This window comes from Hemiscyllium ocellatum, chromosome 29 (assembly GCF_020745735.1).
Source record: "Hemiscyllium ocellatum isolate sHemOce1 chromosome 29, sHemOce1.pat.X.cur, whole genome shotgun sequence".
In the NCBI taxonomy this organism is placed as follows: Eukaryota; Metazoa; Chordata; class Chondrichthyes; order Orectolobiformes; family Hemiscylliidae; genus Hemiscyllium; species Hemiscyllium ocellatum.
Window position 1 is genome coordinate 48,190,826 of NC_083429.1, and position 23,921 is coordinate 48,214,746.

Consider the following 23,921-nt stretch of genomic DNA (forward strand, 5'->3'; position numbering starts at 1 on the left):
AAAATATAAACTAATCACAATGAACTCAGGCTGAGTTTAAACATCAAAACTGTTAATCTATCTAAACCCAGAGCGAGCTGATTGTCAAGTCACATGATGAGAGAACCCCCTATACACACACACACACGCACACACACACACAGACACAGACACACACACACACACACACACAGACACACACACGCACGCGCGCACACACACACACACAAACACAGACACACACACAAACACACACAGACACACACACACAGACACAGAGACACACACAGACACACATACACACACACGCACACAAACATACAGACACACACAAACACACACAGACAGACACACACACACATATACACACAGACACAGACACACACACACACACACACAGACACACACACACACACATAGACACACACACACACACACAGAGACACACACACACACACACACACACACACACCTGTTGCTCCTGCTCTCATCAGGCAGGTCATGGTCAATCTGTGTGTGGATTGGAAAGTAAATCAAGCTGCGAGTGTTTGATGGTGATGATGTTGAGAAAGCTTTACTGCACATGTCCTAGGGGTGTTGCTTGGGGATGGTGTAGAGGTAGCTTTACTTTATAATTTAACTCCATTCTGTCCCTGTCTTGGGAATATTCGATGGTGACTGTATCAAGGGAACTGTACGCTGTATCTAACAGTATTACCTGTACCTGTCCTGAGTGTGTTTGGTGGAGACTTTGTTGAGGCAGCTTTACTCTGTATGTATCTCCCGTACGTACCTGCCCAGGGTGTGTTTGATGAGAGAGTGTACAGGCAGTTTTCCTTTCAGCTTAAGAGATCAGAGAGAGCTTTACTTCTGGTTTAAAAAGAATTGAGTCAGCTTTACTCTGTATCTAACACCATGCTGTCCCTATCCTGGGAGAACTTGATGAGAATCTGTGTTGGAGGGAGCTTTAACCTCAGTTTAAAAGAGTAGAGGTGGCTTTATTTTCCATTTACTTTTAGTTTAAAGGAGTTGTGGCTGCTCTACTCTGTATATACCCCGTGCTGTTTCTGTCCCGGGGTGCGTTTGATGGGATGGTGCTGATGAAACTTTATTTTCAATTTAAAAGAGTAGAGGAGGCTTTAGTCTGTATCAAACCCTGTGTTATACTTGTGCTGGAAGTGTTTGATGGGGACAGTGCACAGAACACGTTACTTTCAGGTTATAAGAGTAGATGGAGCTTTACTCTGTATTGAATCCTGTGCCATATCTGCCCTGAGAGAGTCTGGTGGGATATTAAGTCCTGAAAGGGAAGGCAGCACCAAGCAGTAATCTTCAATATTCTGTGGAACAGAAATTCTTTCTTCCTATCCTCTTCTATAAATATCAGATATAATAACACCAGGCAGAAAAACATTGGCGATATTAGACTATCTTTGTAAAAGATAAAAGTAAAAGTAAAAGAATTCTCTATTCCTGAGATGCTGCCTGGCCTGCTGTGCTTTAACCAGCAACACATTTGCAGCTGTATCTCCAGCATCTGCAGACCTCATTTTTTACTCGATATCTTTGTAAAAGACCAGTATCTGCCTAGTGCACTCTGTGCGAAATTACATACCACAGTGAGAATTAGGGCAATTGGTCTCTCGTAATGAGTCCACAACAGACCCAAAACCTTAGGAACAAATGTCCCTCTAATAATCATCTCAAATTCTTCAGAAACTGTCCCAATTATTTTACCTTTAGAGGTTTGTGTGATTTTTAAAAAGAAAATTCAGATTCCATTTCTTTGATGGGGAAACATACAAAGGAAGTAAACATGTGGCCAGATAAAACACCAGTAGTTGCTGAGTTAAAAAATCTTTTTTTTTGCTCACGTTTTGCAGAGACAGATAAATGTCACTGTGGATGTTTGATGGTTGTATGGTTAGGGTATGGTGTTAACTCTGTGCCAGAACGAGGCAGGATGCTGTACGGAAGGAAATTGTGGTGTTCTTTATGGAGTGATAGACGAGGGGGTTTTATACCACAAAATGATGCTTACACTGCCATTCTGTCATGTTTCTCAGAACCAGCTCAAATCACTCCGCAGACAATAGAGCGCTCCAAGGTGGTGCTCGTGTTGACAAATGCAGCAACCAGTTTGCACACAGCAAGATCCCATAACAGAATGAAGACACAGTTGGTGGGATCTTGTGGCATAGAGCTGAGATGTCACCTTTTTTGATAGTACCTTAAGTTATCTCGAGAACGTGACTAAAAGAAGTTCTGGGATTTACATATTATTGAATTGAAACCTGCAACCCATTCTAAAGATGAAAAACTTAACAGCAATTTAGGTTTGATCAATATATCATTTTAATTGCATGACACTGTAATCTTTTGCTAGAAATTTTGTGTCTTATGGTCCTTCCACACTAGTTACCTGATGAAGGAGCAGCACTCCGAAAGCTAGTACTTCCAAATAATCCTGTTGGACTGTAACCTGGTGTTTTGTGATTTTTAACTTTGTCCACCCCAGTCCAACACCAGCACCTCCACATCATATCTGAGAGAGGATTTACTTGTTACAGAGGGAGTGCCGCAGAAGTTCACTAGGTTGATAATGAGATGGCAGACTGTCTGACAAAGAGGGATTGGTTCAACTGGGCCTGCATTAACTAGAGTTTAGAAAGATGAGATGGGATTTGATGGAAACGGTTTAGGGTGAGACAGGCAAGATATAGGGAGGATGTTCCCCCCAGTTGAGGAGTCACATCCTGAGATGACACAAAGTAGCAGTGAGTGGGTGTCACAGTCTCAGGATATATGGCAGGCCATTTAGAACTGAGGTGAGGAAAGATTTCTTCACTCAAAGGATAGAGAAGCTGTGGAATTTTCTCTCATAGGAGTCTGTGGGAGCTAAATCACTGAATGTGTTCGGGGAGACTGACAAATCTTTAGCTAATAATGGAGTAAGAGAAAGCAGGAATATAGCAGTGGATCAGCCATGAACTTGGTGGACCGGCTCGAAGGGCTGAATGGACTATTCCTGCTCCTAGCTTTATGCTCCTAAATGATTGGCCCACTCATCGCTACTTTGTGTCTTCTCAGGTTGTGACTATCACTAGCAAAGGCCAGCCATTATTGGCCATCCCATTATTAAATGTCATGAAAGGTGAGGGTGAACCTTCCTGCTAAGAATCCTCCATTCCACGTGTTATGTATCTTTAGAGGGCAGTTAGGAGTCAACCTGACTGGTATGGGACTGGAGTTACATATAGATCAGAACAAATAAGATCTCATAAGAACTTAAGAAATAGAATCCCTACAGTGTGGAAACAGGTCGTTTGGGCTCTGCTGATGCCTCAGCTCAATATATGGGCATATGAGTGAGAAATGCACAGACCTGTATGAAATAATGATAATTCTGAGCTGTGTATGTAAATGTTGACATATGTATGGCATTACCTAATGTACAGTGTATCAAATTATTTTATGAATATTTTACAAATAAAGTATATTTTAGAAATAAAAAAAAGTCAGTTTGCCCAACAAGTCCATACCGACCCTCTGAAGAGTAACCCACCCAGACCCATTCTCTTACTCTATTAGAATCATAGAACATAATCCCTACAGTGTGTAAAACAGGCCCTTCAGCCCAACAAGTCCACATCGATCCTCTGAAGAGTAACCCACCCAGACCCATTCTCCTACCCTATTACTCTATATTTACCCCTGACTATTGCAGCTAACCTACACATCCCCGAACACTATGGGCAATCCAGCACTGCCATTTCACCTGACCTGTACATCTTTGGACTGTGGGAGGAAACCGGAGCACCTAGAGCAAACCCGCACAGACAGTCACCCAAGGATGGAATTGAACCCGGGTCCCTAGTGCTGTGATGCAGCAGTGCTAACCACTGTGCTACCCCAAATAGGAGCAGGAACTTTGCCCATTGAACCTGCTCCACCATTCAATAAGATTATGGCTGAGCTTTTCATGCACTTACCTGCTTGCTTACCGTAACTCTTCATTCCCTTACTGTTCAAAAATCTATCTTTGCCTTAAAAATATTCGATGAGATGGTCTCAATTGCTTCAGTAGGGAAGAAATTCCACAGATTTACAATCGTTTGAGTGAAGAAGTTCCTCTTCAACTCAGTCTTAAATCTGCTAGTTCCTCATTTTGAGGCTATGCCTCTAGTTATAGTTTCACCCATCAGTGGAAACAATCTCCCTGCTTCTACCTTATCCCTTCTCTTCATAATTTTATAGGTTTCTATAAGATCCCTCCTCACTCTTCTAAGTCCCAAAGAGTATAGTCCCAGTCTACTCAATCTCTCCTCATTAGCCAAAGCCTCTCAGCTCCTAGTGAACCTCCTCTGCACCCTCTCCAGGGCCAATACATCCTTTCTCAAGTAAGGAGACCAAAGCTGCATGCAGTACTCCCCTTCTGAATTCGTGGACCAGTCGCTTTATTCGACAATCAACAATATTGCATTTTATTAGATAATTCGTCAGTTGCGGAATCACTTCGCTAGTTCCACCCTCTGATTTATGGATTTTTCAAAACTGAATTTGAATTGTCATTGTGCATAAACTAACACTTTTGGAAACTCCATCTCACAATCACTCACGTCTCTAAAATTAAAGAATTAATTTTAATCTTAATGTTGCTGAATGAAGGTTTCTTGCTGATATACCTATGGCCTAATGTAACACCAAGGCAAAATAATGTGTGCCAGGTCTAAAATTCACTGCCGGTGAAAACAGATCATTACGAGCAGTGTAGGGAGGGGGCACCCACTATCAGAACATGACAAACTGGATTCAAGGGGTGTCTGAGGCAGGGTGCACTGAAACAACAAGATTCCTGCTTATCATCTTGTCACTCTTGCTGGTGAGTGCACACTTATAGGCAACAAATGAAGACAGGCCATAGAACATAGAACATAGAAAAATACAGCGCAGTACAGGCCCTTTGGCCCTCGATGTTGCACCGACCCAAGCCCACCTAACCTAAACTAGCCCACTATCCTCCAGATGCCTATCCAATGCCCGTTTAAATGCCCAGAAAGAGGTCGAGTCCACCACTGTTACTGGCAGGGCATTCCATGAACTCACGACTCGCTGAGTAAAGAATCTACCCCTAACATCTGTCCTATACCTACCACCCCTTAATTTAAAGCTATGCCCCCTCGTAATAGCTGACTCCACACGTGGAAAAAGGTTCTCATGGTCAACACTATCTAAACCCCTAATCATCTTGTACACCTCTACCAAGTCACCCCTAAACCTTCTTTTCTCCAATGAAAACAGCCCCAAGTGCCTCAGCCTTTCCTCATATGATCTTCCTACCATACCAGGGAACATCCTGGTAAACCTCCTCTGCACCCGTTCCAGGGCCTCCACATCCTTCCTGTTGTATGGCAACCAAAACTGCACACAATACTCCAGATGTGGCCGCACCAGAGCTTTATACAACTGTAACATGACCTCAGGGCTCCGGAACTCAATTCCTCTACCAATAAAAGCCAGTACGTCATATGCCTTCTTCATAGTACTATTTACCTGGGTGGCACCTTTCAGAGATCTGTGTACATGGACACCAAGATCCCTCTGCTCATTCACACTACCAAGTATCCGACCATTAGCCCAGTACTCCATTTTCTGGTTACTCTTACCAAAGTGAATCACTTCACACTTACCTACATTGAACTCCATTTGCCATCTTTCTGCCCAGCTCTGCAGCTTATCTATATCCCGCTGTAACCTGCCACATCTGTAGACCCGGGTTCAATTCCCGACTCAGGCGACTGACTGTGTGGAGTTTGCACGTTCTCCCCGTGTCTGCGTGGGTTTCCTCCGGGTGCTCCGGTTTCCTCCCACAGTCCAAAGATGTGCGGGTCAGGTGAATTGGCCAAGCTAAATTGCCCGTAGTGTTAGGTAAGGGGTAAAATGTAAGGGTATGGGTGGGTTGCGCTTCGGCGGGTCGGTGTGGACTTGTTGGGCCGAAGGGCCTGTTTCCACACTGTAAGTCTAATCTAATCTAATCCTTCCTTACTGTCAACAATTCCACCGACTTTCGTATCATCCGCAAACTTGCTCACTCAACCTTCTAGACCCTCCTCCAGGTCATTTATAAAAATGACAAACAGCAATGGTCCCAAAACAGATCCTTGCAGAACACTGCTAGTAACTGCACTCCAAGATGAACCTTTATCATCAACTACTACCCTCTGTCTTCTTCCAGCCAGCCAATTCCTAATCCAAACCTCCAACTCACCCTCAATGCCATACCTCCGTATTTTTTGCAGTAGCCTACCATGGGGAACCTTATCAAACGCCTTACTAAAATCCATATACACCCCATCTATCGCTTTACCCTCATCCACTTCCTTGGTCACCTTCTCAAAGAATTCAATAAGGTTTGTGAGGCACGACCTGCCCTTCACAAAACCGTGCTGACTATTCTTGATCACATTATTCCTGTCCAGATGTTCATAAATCCTATTGCTTACAATTCTCTCTAAGACTTTGCCCACAACAGGAGTGAGACTCACCGGCCTATAGTTACTAGGGTTATCCCTACTCCCCTTCTTGAACAAGGGAACCACATTTGCTATCCTCCAGTCATCTGGCACTATTCCTGTAGACAACGAGGACATAAAAATCACCGCCAATGGCTCTGTAATCTCCTCCCTTGCTTCCCAGAGAATCCTAGGATAAATGCCATCAGGCCCAGGGGACTTATCTATTTTCACCCTTTCCAGAATTTCCAACACCTCTTCTCTACATATCTCAAAGCCATCCATTCTAATTAATTGTGACTCAATATTCACATCGGCAACAATGTCCTGTTCCTGAGTGAATACTGACGAAAAGTATTCATTCAATGTCTCTCCAATCTCTTCAGCCTCCACGCACAACTTTCCACTACTATCCTTGACTGGACCTATTCCTAACCTAGTCATTCTTTTATTCCTGACATACCTATAGAAAGCCTTTGGGTTTTCCCTAATCCTACCAACCAAGGACTTTTCATGTCCCCTCCTTGCTGCTCTTAGCTCTCTCTCTAGATCCTTCCTGGCTACCTTATAACTCTCAATCGCCCCAATTGAACCTTCACGCCTCATCTTTACATAGGCCGCCCTCTTCCCTTTAACAAGGGATTCCAATTCCTTATTAAACCACGGCTCCCTCACATGACCCTTTCCTCCCTGCCTGACAGGTACATACTTATCAAGGACTCAATAGCTGCTCCTTGAACAAGCTCCACATATTGATTGTGCCCTTCCCTTGAATAAAAAGTGAGGTCTGCAGATGCTGGAGATCAGAGCTGAAAATGTGTTGCTGGTTAAAGCACAGCAGGTCAGGCAGCATCCAAGGTTAAACTCCTTTAGTTTGGAGGAAGTGGGAGGATTGGAAAGAGAATCAAGAATTGAACACAAACTTCGTTACCCAGGGCAGATTGCAATGCGGAACTCGTTACCACAGAGGGTGGCCAAAGTAAATAACAGATATATTTAAGGGGACACTGAATAAATACAGAAGGGAGAGAGGAATAGAGGGTTGTGCCAAAATGGGTGAGATAACATTGTAAGATGAAAGTGGGTGGGAGGAGAGCTGTGTGTACAAAACACTACAGGCATCGACTGATGGGTTCAATGGTCTTTGCAATGCGGGGACTCTCAGATGAATTCTAGGAGATGAGCCAGCCACAGATGAGTCAATGTAAATGGCTGAGTCGGCCAGGAGGTGAAAGGAGTAAACAATCTCCAGGAAGTGAGGGCTGCCTGCTGGCATCCAGCAGCTGAGATAGGTGGCAGCCATTTTGGGGGCTGCTGCAGTTTTGCCAAATTCGGACAGGCAGCTCCTCAGATGGCTATGGAGGTGGACAGCAGCCTGCTGTCAATGTGAGATCAGACCAGCAGTCAGCCATCGGTGTTGACACAGGTCTATTTCCAAGACAACAGCAGTGAGACTTAATTGGGTTTGACAGTGAGGCTGAGAGCTGTGCACACAACTGAGGGTGGGCTGGCCAGAAACAAAACAGAACGGTGAATGAGATGCAGGAAGAGAAAGAAACAAGATAACGGTGGAGTAGGCTTCTAAGCTGGAGCTCAGCTGCTCTGTCCTTTTCCTTCTTCTTCCTCTATCTTCTTTCCCTTATCCCTCTAATTACCTCCAAACCTCAGACCCGTTCAGTGTCGGAGAGTGGAATTTGCACAGGCTCGAGTGACTCCTGGCCTACAAGGGATGCCCAGCGCATACTCTGTGCTTTAGAACTTTAGGATTGTAATGCTGAACTTTTACCTTTATTTCTTTATTTTTTGTGATTTATACTAAAGATTCAGTCCCTCGGTACCTCCATACCTAACATGGCACCGGAAATGGTGACTGTAAACTTTTTGCTGCACTCATGTATCCCTGTATTTGAGTACCGTGACAATGAAACCTAATTAGGTTAGATTAGATTACTTACAGCGTGGAAACAGGCCCTTCGGCCCAACAAGTCCACACCGACCTGTCGAAGCACAACCCACCCATTCCCCTACATTTACCCCTTTACCTAACACTACGGGCAGTTTAACATGGCCAGTTCACCTGACCTGCACATCTTTGGACTGTGGGAGGAAACTGGAGCACCCGGAGGAAACCCACGCAGACACGGGGAGAATGTGCAAACTCCACACAGTCAGTTGCCTGAGTCAGGAATTGAACCTGGGTCTCTGGTGCTGTGAGGCAGCAGTGCTAACCACTGTGCCACCGTGCCGCCCACAATTCTGTTTCTAAAAAGGCTGCTATATTAAGGCTTTGCCTATTCCCTCCTGCCTAACAGTCCTGCACACATTCAAAACTGCTCCTGAGAAGTTAGGGTTCTAAGGTGATCTCTGAAGCCATGAACCTGAAAGCTTCATCCACACTGTGTCCCAACATCATGAAGCCCCTGTCCCTGTTTCTGTGTTCAAGGGCCTGCACACCGTTAGGGAGCAAGCAGTATGCTCAATGGGCACTTTCCATTGTCATTCACTCCCTCCACCAACACCTGCAGTTGTGTGGACCACTAACACTGGGTTGACTCACCAAGATTCCTCTGCCAGTGCCTTCTACTGACCTCCATCACTCAGGAGAACAAAGGCTGCAGACACCTTACCAACTCAAAGCTCCCCCTCCAAACAACACATCAGCCTGACTTGGAATCATATCACTGTTTCTTCCAGTGTTGCTGAGTCAATATCCCGGAGTCCAAGTGATGGGAAGTATTGAGGAGGTGAAGCTTTTAATTCTCCTAGAGACTATGGACTGATTTGTGGGATCAGGGGAGATAGGACTGTAGTGGTTCAAGAAGGCAGCTCACCACCACCACTCATGACATCAACCATGAGTGTATTAAATGACAGAACAGGTTCGAGGGGCTGAATTGCCTGCGTCTGCCTCTAGTTATATTCTTATGTTCTCAGAGGCAACTGGGAAAGGGAAATAAACCAGCGACTCCCATATTCCATGGACAAATTAAGCCAAACTCAGTTTACCTATGACTACTGAGCAGGAAAGATTAAGAAGGTTGTGAGAGTGAAGTACGAGGATCATCACTTCAATCTTGGGGAAGGGGCTTGTCAGGACCACACACATCCAATTAACCGAAAGAATTAAAGTGTAATGATTCATGATGTTATTTAGGGGACATGGGGATCCACATGCTTCACAGGTTAGAATCTGGCTTCTTCTCCAGCAGATAGAGTCATAGAGATGTACAGCACAGAAACAGACCCTTCGGTCCAACCTATCCATGCCGACCAGATATCCCAACCCAATCTAGTCCCACCTGCCAGATGCCTTTTAAATGTTGCAATTGTACCAGCCTCCACCACTTCATCTGGCAGCTCATTCCATACACACACCACCCTCTGAGTGAAAAAGTTGCCTCTTAGATCTCTTTTATATCTTTCCCCTCTCACCCTAAATCTATGCCCTCTAGTTCTGGACTCCCCCACACCAGGGAAAAGACTTTGTCTATTTATCCTATCCATACCCTTCATGATTTTGTAAACCTCTATAAGGTCACCTCTCAGCCTCTGACATTCCAGGGAAAACAGCCCCAGCTGGTTCAGCCTCTCCCTGTAGCTCAAATCCTCCAACCCTGGCAACATCCTTGTAAGTCTTTTCTGAACCCTTTCAAGTTTCACAACATCTTTCCCAGTAGGAAGGAGACCAGAATTGCACGCAATATTCCAACAGTGGCCTAACCAATGTCCTGTACAGCTGCAACATGACCTCCCAACTCCTGTACTCAATACTCTGACCAATAGAGGAAAGCATACCAAACATCTTCTTCACTATCCTATCTACTTGCGACTCCACTTTCAAGGAGCCATGAACCTGCACTCCAAGGTCTCTTTGTTCAGTAACACTCCCTCGGACCTTCCCATTAAGTGTATAAGTCCTGCTAAGATTTGCTTTCCCAAAATGCAACACCTCGCATTTATCTGAATTAAACTCCATCTGCCCATTGGCCCAACTGATCAAGATTGACGAAGAACTAAAAAGAGACTGTACCTTATCGAACATCTCAAAGAGCTTAGCGCTGGGTTGATGGATGGTGCAGATAATGGTCCTCCCACCTTGAGCGAGTGACTTCATCAGCGATACCACCTGGAAACAGGAGGCGCTATCTAACCCACTGCGGTGGCAGGGGGCAGAGAGAGACACACACACAGATATATCAGAAATACAGTTACATTGATTAGGTATCATGGTAAACACAAGCAGCTATTTCGATGCCTCTTGCTCTCACTGCATAGCCCCTGGTTCAGATCTGTCACTGAGTGCCCACTCACCAGTTTCCACAACGCACTATCCCCTCTGCCTCACCTGCTTCCCGGTAGGACTTCCCTTCTGCTTATGGCCAGTCGGCTTCGGTATGCCATGATCCCATCTCCCTCCATTCCTACAAATCAGCCCGTAGTCTCTCGGAGAATTAAAAGCTTCACCTCGATACTTCATATCCCTAATTGCCCTTGAGAAGGTGGTAGTGAGCTGCATTCTTGGAGCCACAGCATTCCATGGAGGGTAGGGATTCCCACAATGCCCTGAGGGAGGGAATTCCAGGATGTTGACTCAGTGACAGTGAAAGAACTGCAGTACATTTCTGAGTCAGGATGGTGAGTGGTTGGGAGAGGTCCATCCAGGGGTTCCCATGTATCTGCTGCCCTTGCCCTTCGAGGTGGTATAGGTTGTTGTTTTGAACAATGATGTCAAACGGATTTTGGGAAGTTGATTTATTTATCTGGAAGCTGGAGAAACTCCATGGCCCTGGTGACGGGACATTAAGATTGGTTAGACCTCCATATCCCGAGAACCATCCCTGACTCACCATCCCTTCCTCACTTCAGGGCCTGTGTGGATCATGGCTCTGTCCCACCTCCTCGAATCACCATCCCCAACAACAAAACATGAAACTGTAACTGCTTCCGAGCTAGTGGTAATCAATTTATCAATACAGCCTCTTTCCTCTCATGCCACAGAAGTGTTGGTTTTCCTCTTCAACTCGTAACTCCTGAGAACTGTCCTGATGGAAACATTCTTTTTTCCAGCAATGCTCAAGATCTGTCCAACACAATGACTTAATCTGGTGTTTGTAACAGGATCAGGGTCACAAAAGGCCTGGAGCATCAACCCAGAGCAACCTCCTGCCACTCTGTGGTTTGCCTCTCCTGCTCCTTCCTGTTGCTGAGACAATCCAGGCACAAGGTGGTGGAGACTCTTGAACAAGATGTAAGGTCCTGCTGACCTAAGCCTCACCTTTATTTTAAAGCCTTCAGAAGCTGAAACGAAACTATCAGTTCCCCCATAACTGCTCAATCACCAGGAACTCGGCTCTTTGAAATTTCATGATTAGATTAGATTACTTACAGTGTGAAAACAGGCCCTTCGGCCCAACAAGTCCACACCGACCCTCCGAAGTGCAACCCACCCATACCCCTGCATTTTATCTATTACCTAACACTATGGGCAATTTAGCATGGCCAATTCACCTGGCCCGCACATCTTTGGACTGTGGGAGGAAACCGGAGCACCCGGAGGAAACCCACACAGACACAGGGAGAATGTGCAAACTCCACACAGACAGTTGCCTGAGGTGGGAATTGAACCCAGGTCTCTGGTGCTATGAGACAGCAGTGCTAACCACTGTGCCACCATGCCGCCCACATGAAATTCATTCCATGCTCCTCCTGTGATTGTTCTTCAAAAGCCCTTCTTTTCATTTTGACCATGGTTTTGATCATTCTGCTTGTATTAATTTTTGTCCTGTCGCCCCTTGAGCATTTTTCCTTTGTAAAGCCCTCCTGAGGTTCTCTTCTGTTTGAGCTGAGCAGCACAGTGATCGTTCCTGCTGCTGTCCAAAACGTTTTCATTGAAAATTGCCAGAGAAGCAATACTATGGAAAGAGACAGATGGGCCAGCAGAGGTGAACTCTGATGACTCATTCACAGTTTTGATCTGGGACTGAGTCTTCCCACACTGTTTGTAACACAGGGACAGATAGTTTAGGCACGGGTTAATGTGGGAAACACCTTCAGTGCAACATTTTTTTGTAGGAGAAAGTGAGGACTGCAGATGCTGGAGTTCAGAGTCGAAGAGCGTGTTGCTGGGAAAGCACAGCAGGTCAGTCAGTGTTCGAGGAGCAGGAGAGTTGACATTTAAAGCATAAGCACTTCATCAGGAATGAGCTTATTCTTGAAACGTCGACTCTCCTGCTCCTCAGATGCTGCCTGACCAGTTGTGCTTTTCCAACACCACCCTCTTCAATATTCTTTGTATCCTTGCTTCGGAATCTCCCCTCCTGTACTTTGAAAATCCTCTATAGCTATCTTGGATAACTCCACTTCTGGTTTCTTGTACATCCTCGTTTTTAATGATGGGTACAGTCATTTAAAAAGCTTTAAGTTCTGTAATTACTTCCCCAAACTTCTCTGCCCCTTTAAGACACTCCTTCAGACCAACTCCTTTGACTAGGCCTTTGGTGTCAGCCGCACTGGGGATTCTCCTTCGGAGGCCCGATGTCAAATTTTCGTTGATAGATGTTGACTAAGCCGTCTCAGGAGATTTCGCAGTGTTAAAGGTGCTACAAAAACGCACGCTGTTGTTAACCACAGTGGCTCAGTGGTTAGCACCACTGCCTCACAGCACCAGGGACCTGGGTTCGATTCCAATCTCGGCTGACTGTCTGTGTGGAGTTTGTACATTCTCCCCGTGAATGTGTAGGTTTCCTCCAGATACTCCGGTTTCTTCCCACAATCCAAAGACGTGCAGGTTAGATGAATTGGCCATCCTAAATTGCCCATAGTGTCCAGTACTGTGTCGGTTAGATGCATTAGTCAGGGGTAGGTATAGGATAATAGGGTAGGGGAATGGGTCTGATGGATTACTCTTCGGAGGGTCGGTTGGACGTGTTGGGTCAAAGGGCCTGTTTCCACACTGTAGGGATTCTATGATTCTAATTATTCAGAATACCTGTGACAAATCAACGTCTCTGCTCTGTAGCACTGTCCCCTCTAGGAGCAGTCAACCATCTCTTGCAACACTGCCCACTGGGGTTACCATGGTTACACTATAAATCAAATGACATGGGGGATACATTCAGGCGTGGTACTGTGTGCGGTCTGAGTCACTGCTGGCACTTACTCAACCTTCCAGTGGGACTGAAGGGAGAAACATGGAACAGGCAGTGAGCTTTAAACTAAAAATGCAACTCCAAACCAATCCAGTGTATGTGGGTTGGCCATGGGAAATTGTCCATGGGTCCAGGGATGTGGAGGTGAGGTGGGTTAGCCAGGGGAACTGCAGGGTTATGGGATGAGGGTTGAGTCTGGGTGGGTTGCTCTTTGGAGGGTGTGGACCGAATGGCCTGCTTCCACACTGTAGGGATTCTACAATTCTATGAATGGCTGGCTGCCTCAGGTCGCCTGTCCCCAATCCCACCCCCGCCTCCCCACTCACCCCGCAAGGTTAGTGGGACGCATCCTCCGTCTTACCTGGTCGGCTCGTCAAAGAACATGACAGGGGGATTGTTGACAAGTTCCAGGGCGATGGCCAGTCGCTTGCGTTGTCCACCAGACAGAGAGAGAGTCCGCGTGTCTGAGCAGTCGAGGAGACCCAGGGCTGTCAGGATTTCATTTACCTTGAAACAGGGGGCAAAGCGTTAAAAGCAGGCAGCAGTGGTGACAGGATCATACAAAAACATGCCATTCAGCCCATCAGAACTGTGCCAATTAGCTTCACTCCCATTAAACATCACCTCCTGAGCCTCACTGACTCGTGGGCAGACTCATTGTCATTTTTATTGTAAGCTCATTGTAAATGGCTCCAAGCTCATTCTTTTACTGTTACTGCACTAAGAACCAAAAGATTGTGAGTGGGTGCAAGACTGAGAGTACAACCATTCCCAACTTGTGTAACAGACTATGAGGACACTGGAGGAATCCTGAGCTACCGACAGAATTCCTCAACACAGACAAACCTGTTTTGTCAATCTATAATTCAAACCCTTGCCTGAGTATGAGCTGTATCTAAGAGTCTCCCAGTCTCTCATCAGAACAGAAACCTCATGCTATGGCTCACCAAAGGCTGCCTGACTACATGGAAAATTAGGAGATTTCCTAATTATCCTCCTGAGTGATTCTTTAAGTGCTATTTATTGATGTTGTGCTTTTTTCTGTAAGTACCCCAAAGCTTTGATGTTAAAATGTGTGCTCAGGCCTCTCTGAGAACTGACCTCTCCTAAACTCTGTAAATCCCTCCGGTAAACTAGGACAGCCTTCTGAGACCTCCAACTCTTGCACACCCTCTATCGATCACTCACTGTTGCCAGGCGTGCATTCAGTGACCTATGCCCTTACCTCTGAAATTCCGACACCTCTCTCTCGACACCTCTCTCTCTCGCTTTAACAATACCTCTCAAAACTTTGACCTCTACCACTTTGACCAAGCTTTTCTTCACCAGCCCTCACGCCACATAAGAAAATAAGAAACCGGAGCAGGAGTAGGCCATCTGGGTCATTGAGGCTGCTCCACTATTAAATAAGATCATGGCTGATGTTTGCGTGGACTCAGCTCCATTTACCCACCCATTCACCATAACCCTTAATTCCTTTACTATTGAAAAATCTATCTAACTTTGCCTTAAAAACTTCAACGAGGAAGCCTCAACTGCTTGACTTGGGAGGGAATTCCACAGATTCACAACCCTTTGGGTGAACTTGAATCTGCTCTCCCTTATTTTGAAGCTATGCCCCCGAATTCGAGTTTCACCTGCCAGAGAAACAACCTCCCTGCTTCTCTCTTATCTATTCTCTTCATAGTTCTATATGCGTCAATAAGATTCCTTCTCATTCTTCTACATTCCACTGAGTATATCCACCATTCCTAAACACCTGTGTCTTTCCTTCAACCTCACAAAATTCCTATAAAGCCCCTTTGCACATCCTATCATTGTTAAAGATGCTATGAAAATGGATTTTTCTGAGAATATTGCTTTGCACTTTCACAGCAAAAAAGACCAAATCTTCATCCTCACAACAGGATCGCAGTAACCTTGCAGGTCACTATAGGCACTGGGCAATACAAAACGCAGGAGAGTGAAAAGGAATTGGTTTATAATTCCTCTTCTGAGATCTCTAGACAATGTAAAAGCAGCTGAAATATTATGCCAACGTTTTCTTTCATGATTGGGAATGTGTCATTATCAGGAATATGTAATATTCCTTCTTTGTTGGGTGTATCCAGTTTAGAACTGCATAACATGGAAAGAGGCCATTCATCCCATTGACGTTGTGCTAGAGCTATCTAATGGATCACATTTCCCTCGTATTTAATCTGATTATCTTTTGGAAATTTTTAATAAATTGATAAATTGACGATTAATGAATTGAAAAATTAATAAATTGACTGGCACTCTTCTTGTGATATGGTGCAGTTCAGTTCAAAAAAACTTATTCACTGCACAAAAAGAATCTCATTTACCATTTTACCCTAAAAGAGAAATTGTACTTCTTCACTTTATTTCTGTGGTCACTGTAAAATACTATTAGCACACTGCACTGATGTCGTGAAATAGTCCCATTAATTGGATTTTGTAACTAACACACTTCTGATTATTGCTCAAAGTCAGAAGTCACACGGCACCAAGTTATATTCCAACAATTTGGTGTGAAATCTCAAGCTTTCCTGAGCGTAGCCCCTTTATCAGGTGAAGTCAGCAGCGCTCCGAAAGCTCGTGATTTCAAATACAGCTGTTGGACTTTAACCTGGCGTTGTGTGACTTATGACTTTGTCCACCCAAGTCCAACACCAGCACCTCCACATCCTGACTATTGCTGATTACACAAGTGTACACTTCCAATATTAAGACGATTTTTGAAACTTAAAAGAAAGCTTGTTTTGTTCAACATTATTAATGTGACCTAATATATGGGTCCATTAAAGTGGTCTCATTAATTGATGTTTGTAACTGTATTTATAAGAAACGTTGTCCCTTGGTGTCAGCAAGCGCAGCTGGATATTATTATAAATGGGTGTTCCCTGGGTATGCACCTTCCTGTCAGTGGAAATGGCTTCCCGTTATTTATCCTATTCCTGGGTGGCTGGTTTAGAATGCAGAGTGATGTCATAGCGGCTCAGTTCACAAGTAAGGTCCCACCTTCTCAACCTCTCGCCTTGCCTGAGGTGCGGTGACCCTCAGGTTAAACATTTCCAGTTGTCTCCATCTCGTGATAGAGCAGCCCTAGAGTCCTCTGGAACTCTGACTACTCTGTCATTATGGCAACTCCGACTACTCCATCCAAGATTGTGAACACCTCTGTACAATCTCCCTTTCGCCCCTCTTTCCTCAGGAGCCAACAATGCTAGTCACTCGATGTGCCTGAACTCCTGCATTCCTGCTCCAAGTCAGGTCTAAGATTTTGACAACCTCTCTAAAATGCAGTGTCCAGGGCTGAACACAATGCTGCAGGGAGGTTTCGATATATGCTCACACCACACTGAGCTCTCTCACAGAAGCACTAATTAATAAAAGACATTGTCATCCAAAACATTACCAACTGCTTCAGGGACTCAGAATAGGACTGGAAAATTGCTGCAGCATTATTAGACAGTAACAATCCAGGTTAGAAGCTCCTCTGACATTTAGCAGGTCTATTTTGGTGAAAATACATATGCGCATTTCTTGAATTCAATTTTCCAATCCATTATTCAGAGATGTGTGCAAACAGCTTCACTACTGGTGTGATCAAACTAACCTGGGGCCAAGTCGATTTCAAATTAAATTACCAAACGGAGTTGATGACTCACCAGCTCCTTTTTAACTTCTAATCTCTCCTTCAGCTTGAGGTGCGCCGATACCTAAAAAAAATAAGAATAAATTCAATAGAAAAGGACGTGATTGCAATGGAAGGGCTGCAGAGGACGTTCATCAGGGTGTTGCCTGGGATGGGGCATTTCAGTGACAGAGACAGGCTGGATTATCTCAAGTTAGAGAGTCACAGAGATGGACAGTACAGAAGCAGACCCTTCAGTCCAACTCATCCATGTCAACCTACTTTCTAAATTAATCAAGTCCCATCTGCTAGCATATGGCCAATACCCCTCTCAACCCTTCCCAGCCACGTCCCCACCCATTGTACATAGAAGGCTACAGTGCAGTACAGGCCCTTCAGCCCTCGAAGTTGCGCCGACGTAGACTATCTCTCCTACACTATTCCATTTTCATCCACATCCTTTCTATAATGTGGTGACCAGAACTGTACGCAATACTCCAGATGCCTTTTAAATGTTGCAATTGTACCAGCCTCCACCACTTCCTCTGACAGCTCATTGCATTACAATGACCATTTAAATGCCCTTAAAGTTGGTGAGTCTACTACTGTTGCAGGCAGGGCATTCCATACCCCCTACTACTCTTTGAGTAAAGAAACTACCTCTGACATCTGTCCTATATCTATCATCCCTCAATTTAAAGCTATGTCCCCTCGTGCTAGCTATTGCCATCTGAGGAAAAAGGCTCTCATTGCCCACCCTATCTAACCCTCTGCTTATCTTACAACACCAGGTTATAGTCCAACAGATTTAATTGGATGCACACTAGCTTTCAGAGCGACGCTCCTTCATCAGGTGATAGCGGAGGGCTCGATTGTAACACAGAATTTATAGCAAAAATTTGACACTGCAAATTTCGTTGCTCTGAAAGCTAGTGTGCTTCCAATTAAACCTGTTGGACTATAACCTGGTGTTGTGTGATTTTTAACTTTGTACACCCCAGTCCAACACCGGCATCTCCAAATTCTGATTATCTTGTATGCCTCTATTAAGTCACATCTCAACCTTCTTCTCTCTAACAAAAACAGCCTCAGGTCCCTCAGCCTTTCCTCATAAGACCTTCCCTCCATGCCAGGCAATATCCTAGTAAGTCTCTTCTGTACCCTTTCCAAAGCTTCCACATCCTTCCTAAAATGCAGTGACCAGAACTGTACGCAATACTTCAGACGCCTTTTAAATATTGCAATTGTACCAACCTCCACCACTTCCTTTGACAGCTCATTACATACACGTACCACCCTCTGCGTAAAAGAAATACTCCTTAGGTTCCTTTTAAAACTTTTGCCTCTCATCTTAAACCTATACCCTCTAGCTTTGGACTCCCCTACCCTGGGGAAACGACCTTGGCTATTCACTGTATCCATGCCCCTTATAATTTTATAAACCTTTATAAGGTTATTTCTCAGTTTCTGACACTCCAGGGAAAACAGCCCCAGCCTGTTCAGCCTCTCCCTATAGCTCAAACCCTCCAACCCTGGTAACATCCTTATAAATCTTTTCTGAACCCTTTCAAGTTTCACAACATCCTTCCACAAACAGGTTGTTTTATTTGAAGCAGAGAAGGCTGGGCGGGGTGGTGGGATGGTAGCTAATAGATGTGTATAAGATTATGAGGGACAGGGCAGGATAGATAGAAAGTAACTTTTCCCCGGAATCGAAGGGTCAATAACAAGGAGGTATAATTTAGGTGGAAGACAGGAGGGGACACATTGCATAGGAGAGTAGTTGAAGTGAGTAACCTGACAACTTTTCAGAAGTACATGGATGAGCACTTGAAATGTCATAACAGCCAAGGCTGGTAAGTGGGACTAGTGTAGATATAGTGTAGCTTTTGCAGTACAGACTTGATGGGTCAAAGGGCCTCATAGTGGCTTTTGGTCTCAGGGTTGAATCCTTGCTTAGGGGCTTGTCGCACATTGGTATGTGAGAGGTAGTGGGTTCACAATCCCAGGCAAGCCCTGGGTGTTTGCCTTGTCTATTCCAGTTAATATTGAGAAAGTTGAAATCCTCTACTATTAAGTTTGTGAGTGTTTGGAGCTCTTTGCCACAGAGAGCTGTGGGGGCAGAGTCCTCGAGTATACTGAAGGCCAAGATAGATCCTTAATCAGTTGGGGAATCAAGGGATTCCTTGGGACACGTCAGGGAAGTAGATGTGAGGAAAGTCGGATCATCCCTAGTCACACTGAATATTGGAGCTGGCTCAAGGGACTGATTGTCCCATCCCTGTTCCTATTTCTCACGGTCTTCCATTCTGTCTGATTCTCGGAGAAAGGGAACTACTATACAACGCTTGGGGAACTGACTTTGTTGTTTGAAACTGTTTGTTCAGAACTCGTCTGGTTTCAGCAACTATTGTCCCAATCAACAAATTGCAATTTCCAGAAAGTGAAGAATTGAATCAATTCCACAGATTTTGTAAGCAGGTCATTCACTCAGAAGAAGACAACATTGAGGAATATTAAACAAAGACATGCATGAGAATTCTTAGAAGCCTGGCATTCTAACCAGAACTCTATCAATAAACACATCGATTTAGATCCCATCCACCTTCCCTTGAAAAAACACTGGAAATGACATCACCCACCTTAAGAAACCAAGACCTATAAATAGAGAGGTGGGACACACCACCAGCACTTCACCAGAGACTCTCAGTGATGATATTACCTTGCCATGGTGACAAAACGTCTGAAAACAAACCTTCCAGCTCAGTGAGCAAATTCACATCCATTGAGGAACATGTCCATTTGTTGTCAAGGGTGATTTCACTTCCAGGTGAGTTATCTGGTGATCATTTGCACTGAATTCTGTCCTCACTGGTCCAGTCTCTGGAGGTTTAGACACTGGAGTTACCAGAGCTGAACTGTAACTGAGGACAGCTTCAGAGAAAGTGTCAGCTCTTGATAATGCCATTTGTATGAGGAGCTAGGTTCTTAATGAGGGGAAGATGGTCACATGGGGTTAATGGAATCCAGAGCGGCCAATCAATACTCTGAAAAACAGGTCCAAACCCCTCCAACAGCAGAAGGTGGAATTTGCAGATGGCATCTACTCCACACTAGAGAAACCACATGCAGCCTGGGTGACCTCTCTGCGCAACATCCCTGGTCCGTGTGCGAGCATGACCCTGACTTTCCCGTAGCCGGTCATTTTAACACAGCATCCTGCTCGCACACCCACATGTCTGTCCTCGGCATACTGCAGTGTTCCAGTGAGTCACAGCGCAAACTGGAGAAACAACATCTCACCTTCAGACCAGGCACCTTACAGCCTTCTGGACTTAATATTGAGTTCAATACCTTCAATGGGACCAACTCCCATTTCTTCCCTTTGTTTCAGCCTTCCTTGATACATTCTTTGTCAACGTGTCCTCTCCACCATCCCGCGCCACACCCCACCCCACCTCAGTGGGACTGTCTGTTCAGTCCTGAAGAAAGGTTAAACCCAAAACGCTGATTTCTCCACCTCCTGGTGCTGCCTGGCTTGCTGTGTTCTTCCAGCCTCCTGCCTGTCTACCTTGGATTCCAGCATCTGCAGTTCTGCTGTCTCTTTCCATTCTGGCAGTTAGACACACCATTGTTCTACCATTTACACATTGTGGTCACTTAATCGGAACTATCAACACCTTCTCTCCTTCAACACTCCCCCCCCCCCCCCCCCCACCACTCCACCCCCCACATCCCTGATACTATTGTACCAATGCTGCCCCCCTGCACACTCCATTTCAGCCCTGAAGAAGAGTCATCTAGATTCAGAACATGAGCTTGCTCTCTCTCCACGGATGCCGCATGACCCGCTGTGATCTCCAGCATTTTTTATTTTCTGAAATCTCTTTGCAAAGCCTCTTAGCGCAAGGGCAATTCTGGAAGGTTGACAAACAATGGCCTTGCCAGTGACACTCACATCCCAGAAGAAGAACAAAAGATAAATAAGGCAAAGGGATAAACCATAAATGGACTGAAACAATAGATAGATAAGATTAAACAAGCATAAGTCTAAAATATTTACTAATGATTCTAGCAGGAGAATGTTTGTGACCTGTGGTTAGAATGTGGGACACACTACTAAAGGAGGCAGATGAAGCAATTCGATAAGATACTTGGAGAAAACTAAACCTGTAGAATTTCAGCCACAGATCACAATACAGGCCAAAACATAGAATTTTTTTTAAGGGAGAGCTAGATATAGTTCATACAATCCCTACAGTGCATGTAGAGGACATTTAGCTCATCATGTCTGCACTGACCCTCTGAAAAGCATCCCACCCAGACCCATCACATCACTGCGTTTCCCATGGCCAATCCACCTAACCTGCACATCTTTGGACCATGGGAGGAAACCAGAGCACCTGAGGTAACCCACACAGACACAGGGAGAATGTGCAAACTCCACAGAGTTGGAACAAGGTCGGAATAAAACTTGGGTCCCTGGCGCTGTGAGGCAGCAGTGCTAACCACTGAGACGTCATGCCACCTTAGTAGCTAGGTCTAAAGGGAACAAAGGGTATGGAGAGAAAGCAGGAACTGGGTACTGATTTGGATGGTCATCCATGATGATATTGAATGGTGGAACAGGCTCGAAGGGCTGAATGGCCTACTCCCACTCTGAGTTCCTATGTTTCTGATCAGATTACTGGCTTTGTTCTTTAAATCGGAATTAAACAAAAGCACTGATATTTAAAACCCTCTGCTGCTACGTATGGCAGCGCACATTAGGAAAATCATCTCAACTATAGCCATTTCAGAACAGGCACCACATGAGGTACAGGCAGTGATTTTTTTTTCTCTCTGCTGTTTTAAGAAGTAACCAGAACTCCTTTAATTCAATTGCAGCTTCATCAAATGCCATTATTCAATGGTCAATCACTTCTACCTTTGTTTCTTTCATCAATAATCTATGTTCTCTCACATCAGAACACTTGGGTTTTCTTATGCTGGCATTTCCAAAGCTTCTGATAATGTCAATTGATTTCCTTTAGCTGAGAAAGTTCTGGAATCCAGCACAGTAATAGTTGAGATGTAATAGTGTGCATGGGATGGAAAAGATGGATTGAAAAGATTTAATGAAGAAGGCTAATGGGTTTGCTGTCCTTCATTAGGTGAGGAATTAAACATAGAAGTAAAATTTCCGTTACACAGGGCGAAGTGTTACACAATGGGTAAGGCCACATCTTGAAAACCTTGTGCTGTTTTGACCTCCCTGTTTAAGGACGGTGTGTGGAGGAGGTTTATTAGACTGTTACAGAAACAGAAATTGCTGGAAAAGCTCAGCAGGTCTGGCAGCATCTGTGAAGAGAAATCAGGGTTAAAGGGTCACCAGACCCGAAACGTTAACTTTGACTTCTCTCCATAGATGCTGCTAAACCTGCTGAGCTTCTCCAGCAACTTCTGATTTTGTTTCTGATTCACAGCATCCAGAGTTCTTTTAGTTTTTATTTACTAGACTAACACCCGGAATGAGTGGGTTTTCCGATGAGGAAATTTGGCCAGGCTGAGCGGGCTTCATTGGCAGTTAGAAGAGTGAGGGATGCCTTGAGTGAAGTGTGTTAGACCCAGAATTAGGAGGTCAAAAGTAAGGGGTCACCTTGAATTAAACTGAACCAGCTTTATTGTTTTGTATAATGAAGTGAAAAGATTATAAATTGCCACTGACAGAACCCTGTTAGGTACAAAGGTACCTGGGTACAATCCTTGGTTACAGAATAGAGAAATGAAGAAAAACTAGTTACATTACAGCCAAACACAGTATGACCAGAGATCAGCAGCAACAGATAATTGCTATTTTTTGGAGTTGGTTGAGGGAGGAATGTTGACCAAGATGGAGAGTCCATGCAGCGAGATACATCCTTCAGCCTCCCCCGGAGCGAGCAGACTCAACCCAGTCTCTGAGAGAAAGTGAAAACTGCAGATACGGGTGTGTGTGTGTGTGTGTGTGTGTGTGTGTTGGGGGTGTGTGGTGATGGGAAGGGGACTGAGAGATAAATAAGAGGCACTCCATCTTCCACCTTAGGACCCTCCAACCACACAGCATCAACATCAACTTCACCAGTTTCCTCATCTCCTCTCCCCCCCCTCATCCCAAATCCAACCACCCAACTTGGCACTACCCTCTTGAACTGTCCTACCTGTCGATCTTCCTTCCCACCTATCCACTCCACCCTCCCTACCGACCTATCACCGTCACCCTCCACCTTCATCCACCTATCACTTTCCCAGTTACCTTCCCCCCCGGCCCCACTCTATTTATCTCTCAGCCCCCTTCCACCACCACCCCTGCCCCTGCCCACCTCATTCCTGATGAAGGCCTTATGCCTGAAACATTGACCCTATTGCTCCTGGGATGCTGCCTGGCTGGCTGTGCTTTACCAGTGCCACACTCCTGGGTTCTGAGATTATGGCACCAACTTCAAAATGGAACCAGTGTGAGCTGAGAGTACACACCAAAGCCCATCATTTTTAGCCTCAGAAAGGAGGCAGGTCAACAGAGCAAGTTGACACACGTGCAAAGATGCAGCTTACATGTAGGACATTTGGCTGACCTTGTGCAACTGAACATGAATCATGATGCATCCCTGTTGCTTGTGAACT

General features: G+C 45.0%; 1 protein-coding gene across 1 annotated transcript in view; it reads right to left on the reverse strand.

Moving 5' to 3' along the window:
• abcg4a (ATP-binding cassette, sub-family G (WHITE), member 4a) overlaps positions 1–23,921 on the reverse strand; it is a 128,439-nt gene that overhangs the window by 25,699 nt on the left and 78,819 nt on the right. The window contains exons 5-7 of the mRNA XM_060846682.1: positions 17,314–17,364; positions 14,001–14,146; positions 10,522–10,645 (exon numbers count right to left, since the gene is read on the reverse strand). Coding sequence (XP_060702665.1) covers positions 10,522–10,645; positions 14,001–14,146; positions 17,314–17,364 — 321 coding nt within the window. The remainder of the gene's footprint in view (positions 1–10,521; positions 10,646–14,000; positions 14,147–17,313; positions 17,365–23,921) is intronic.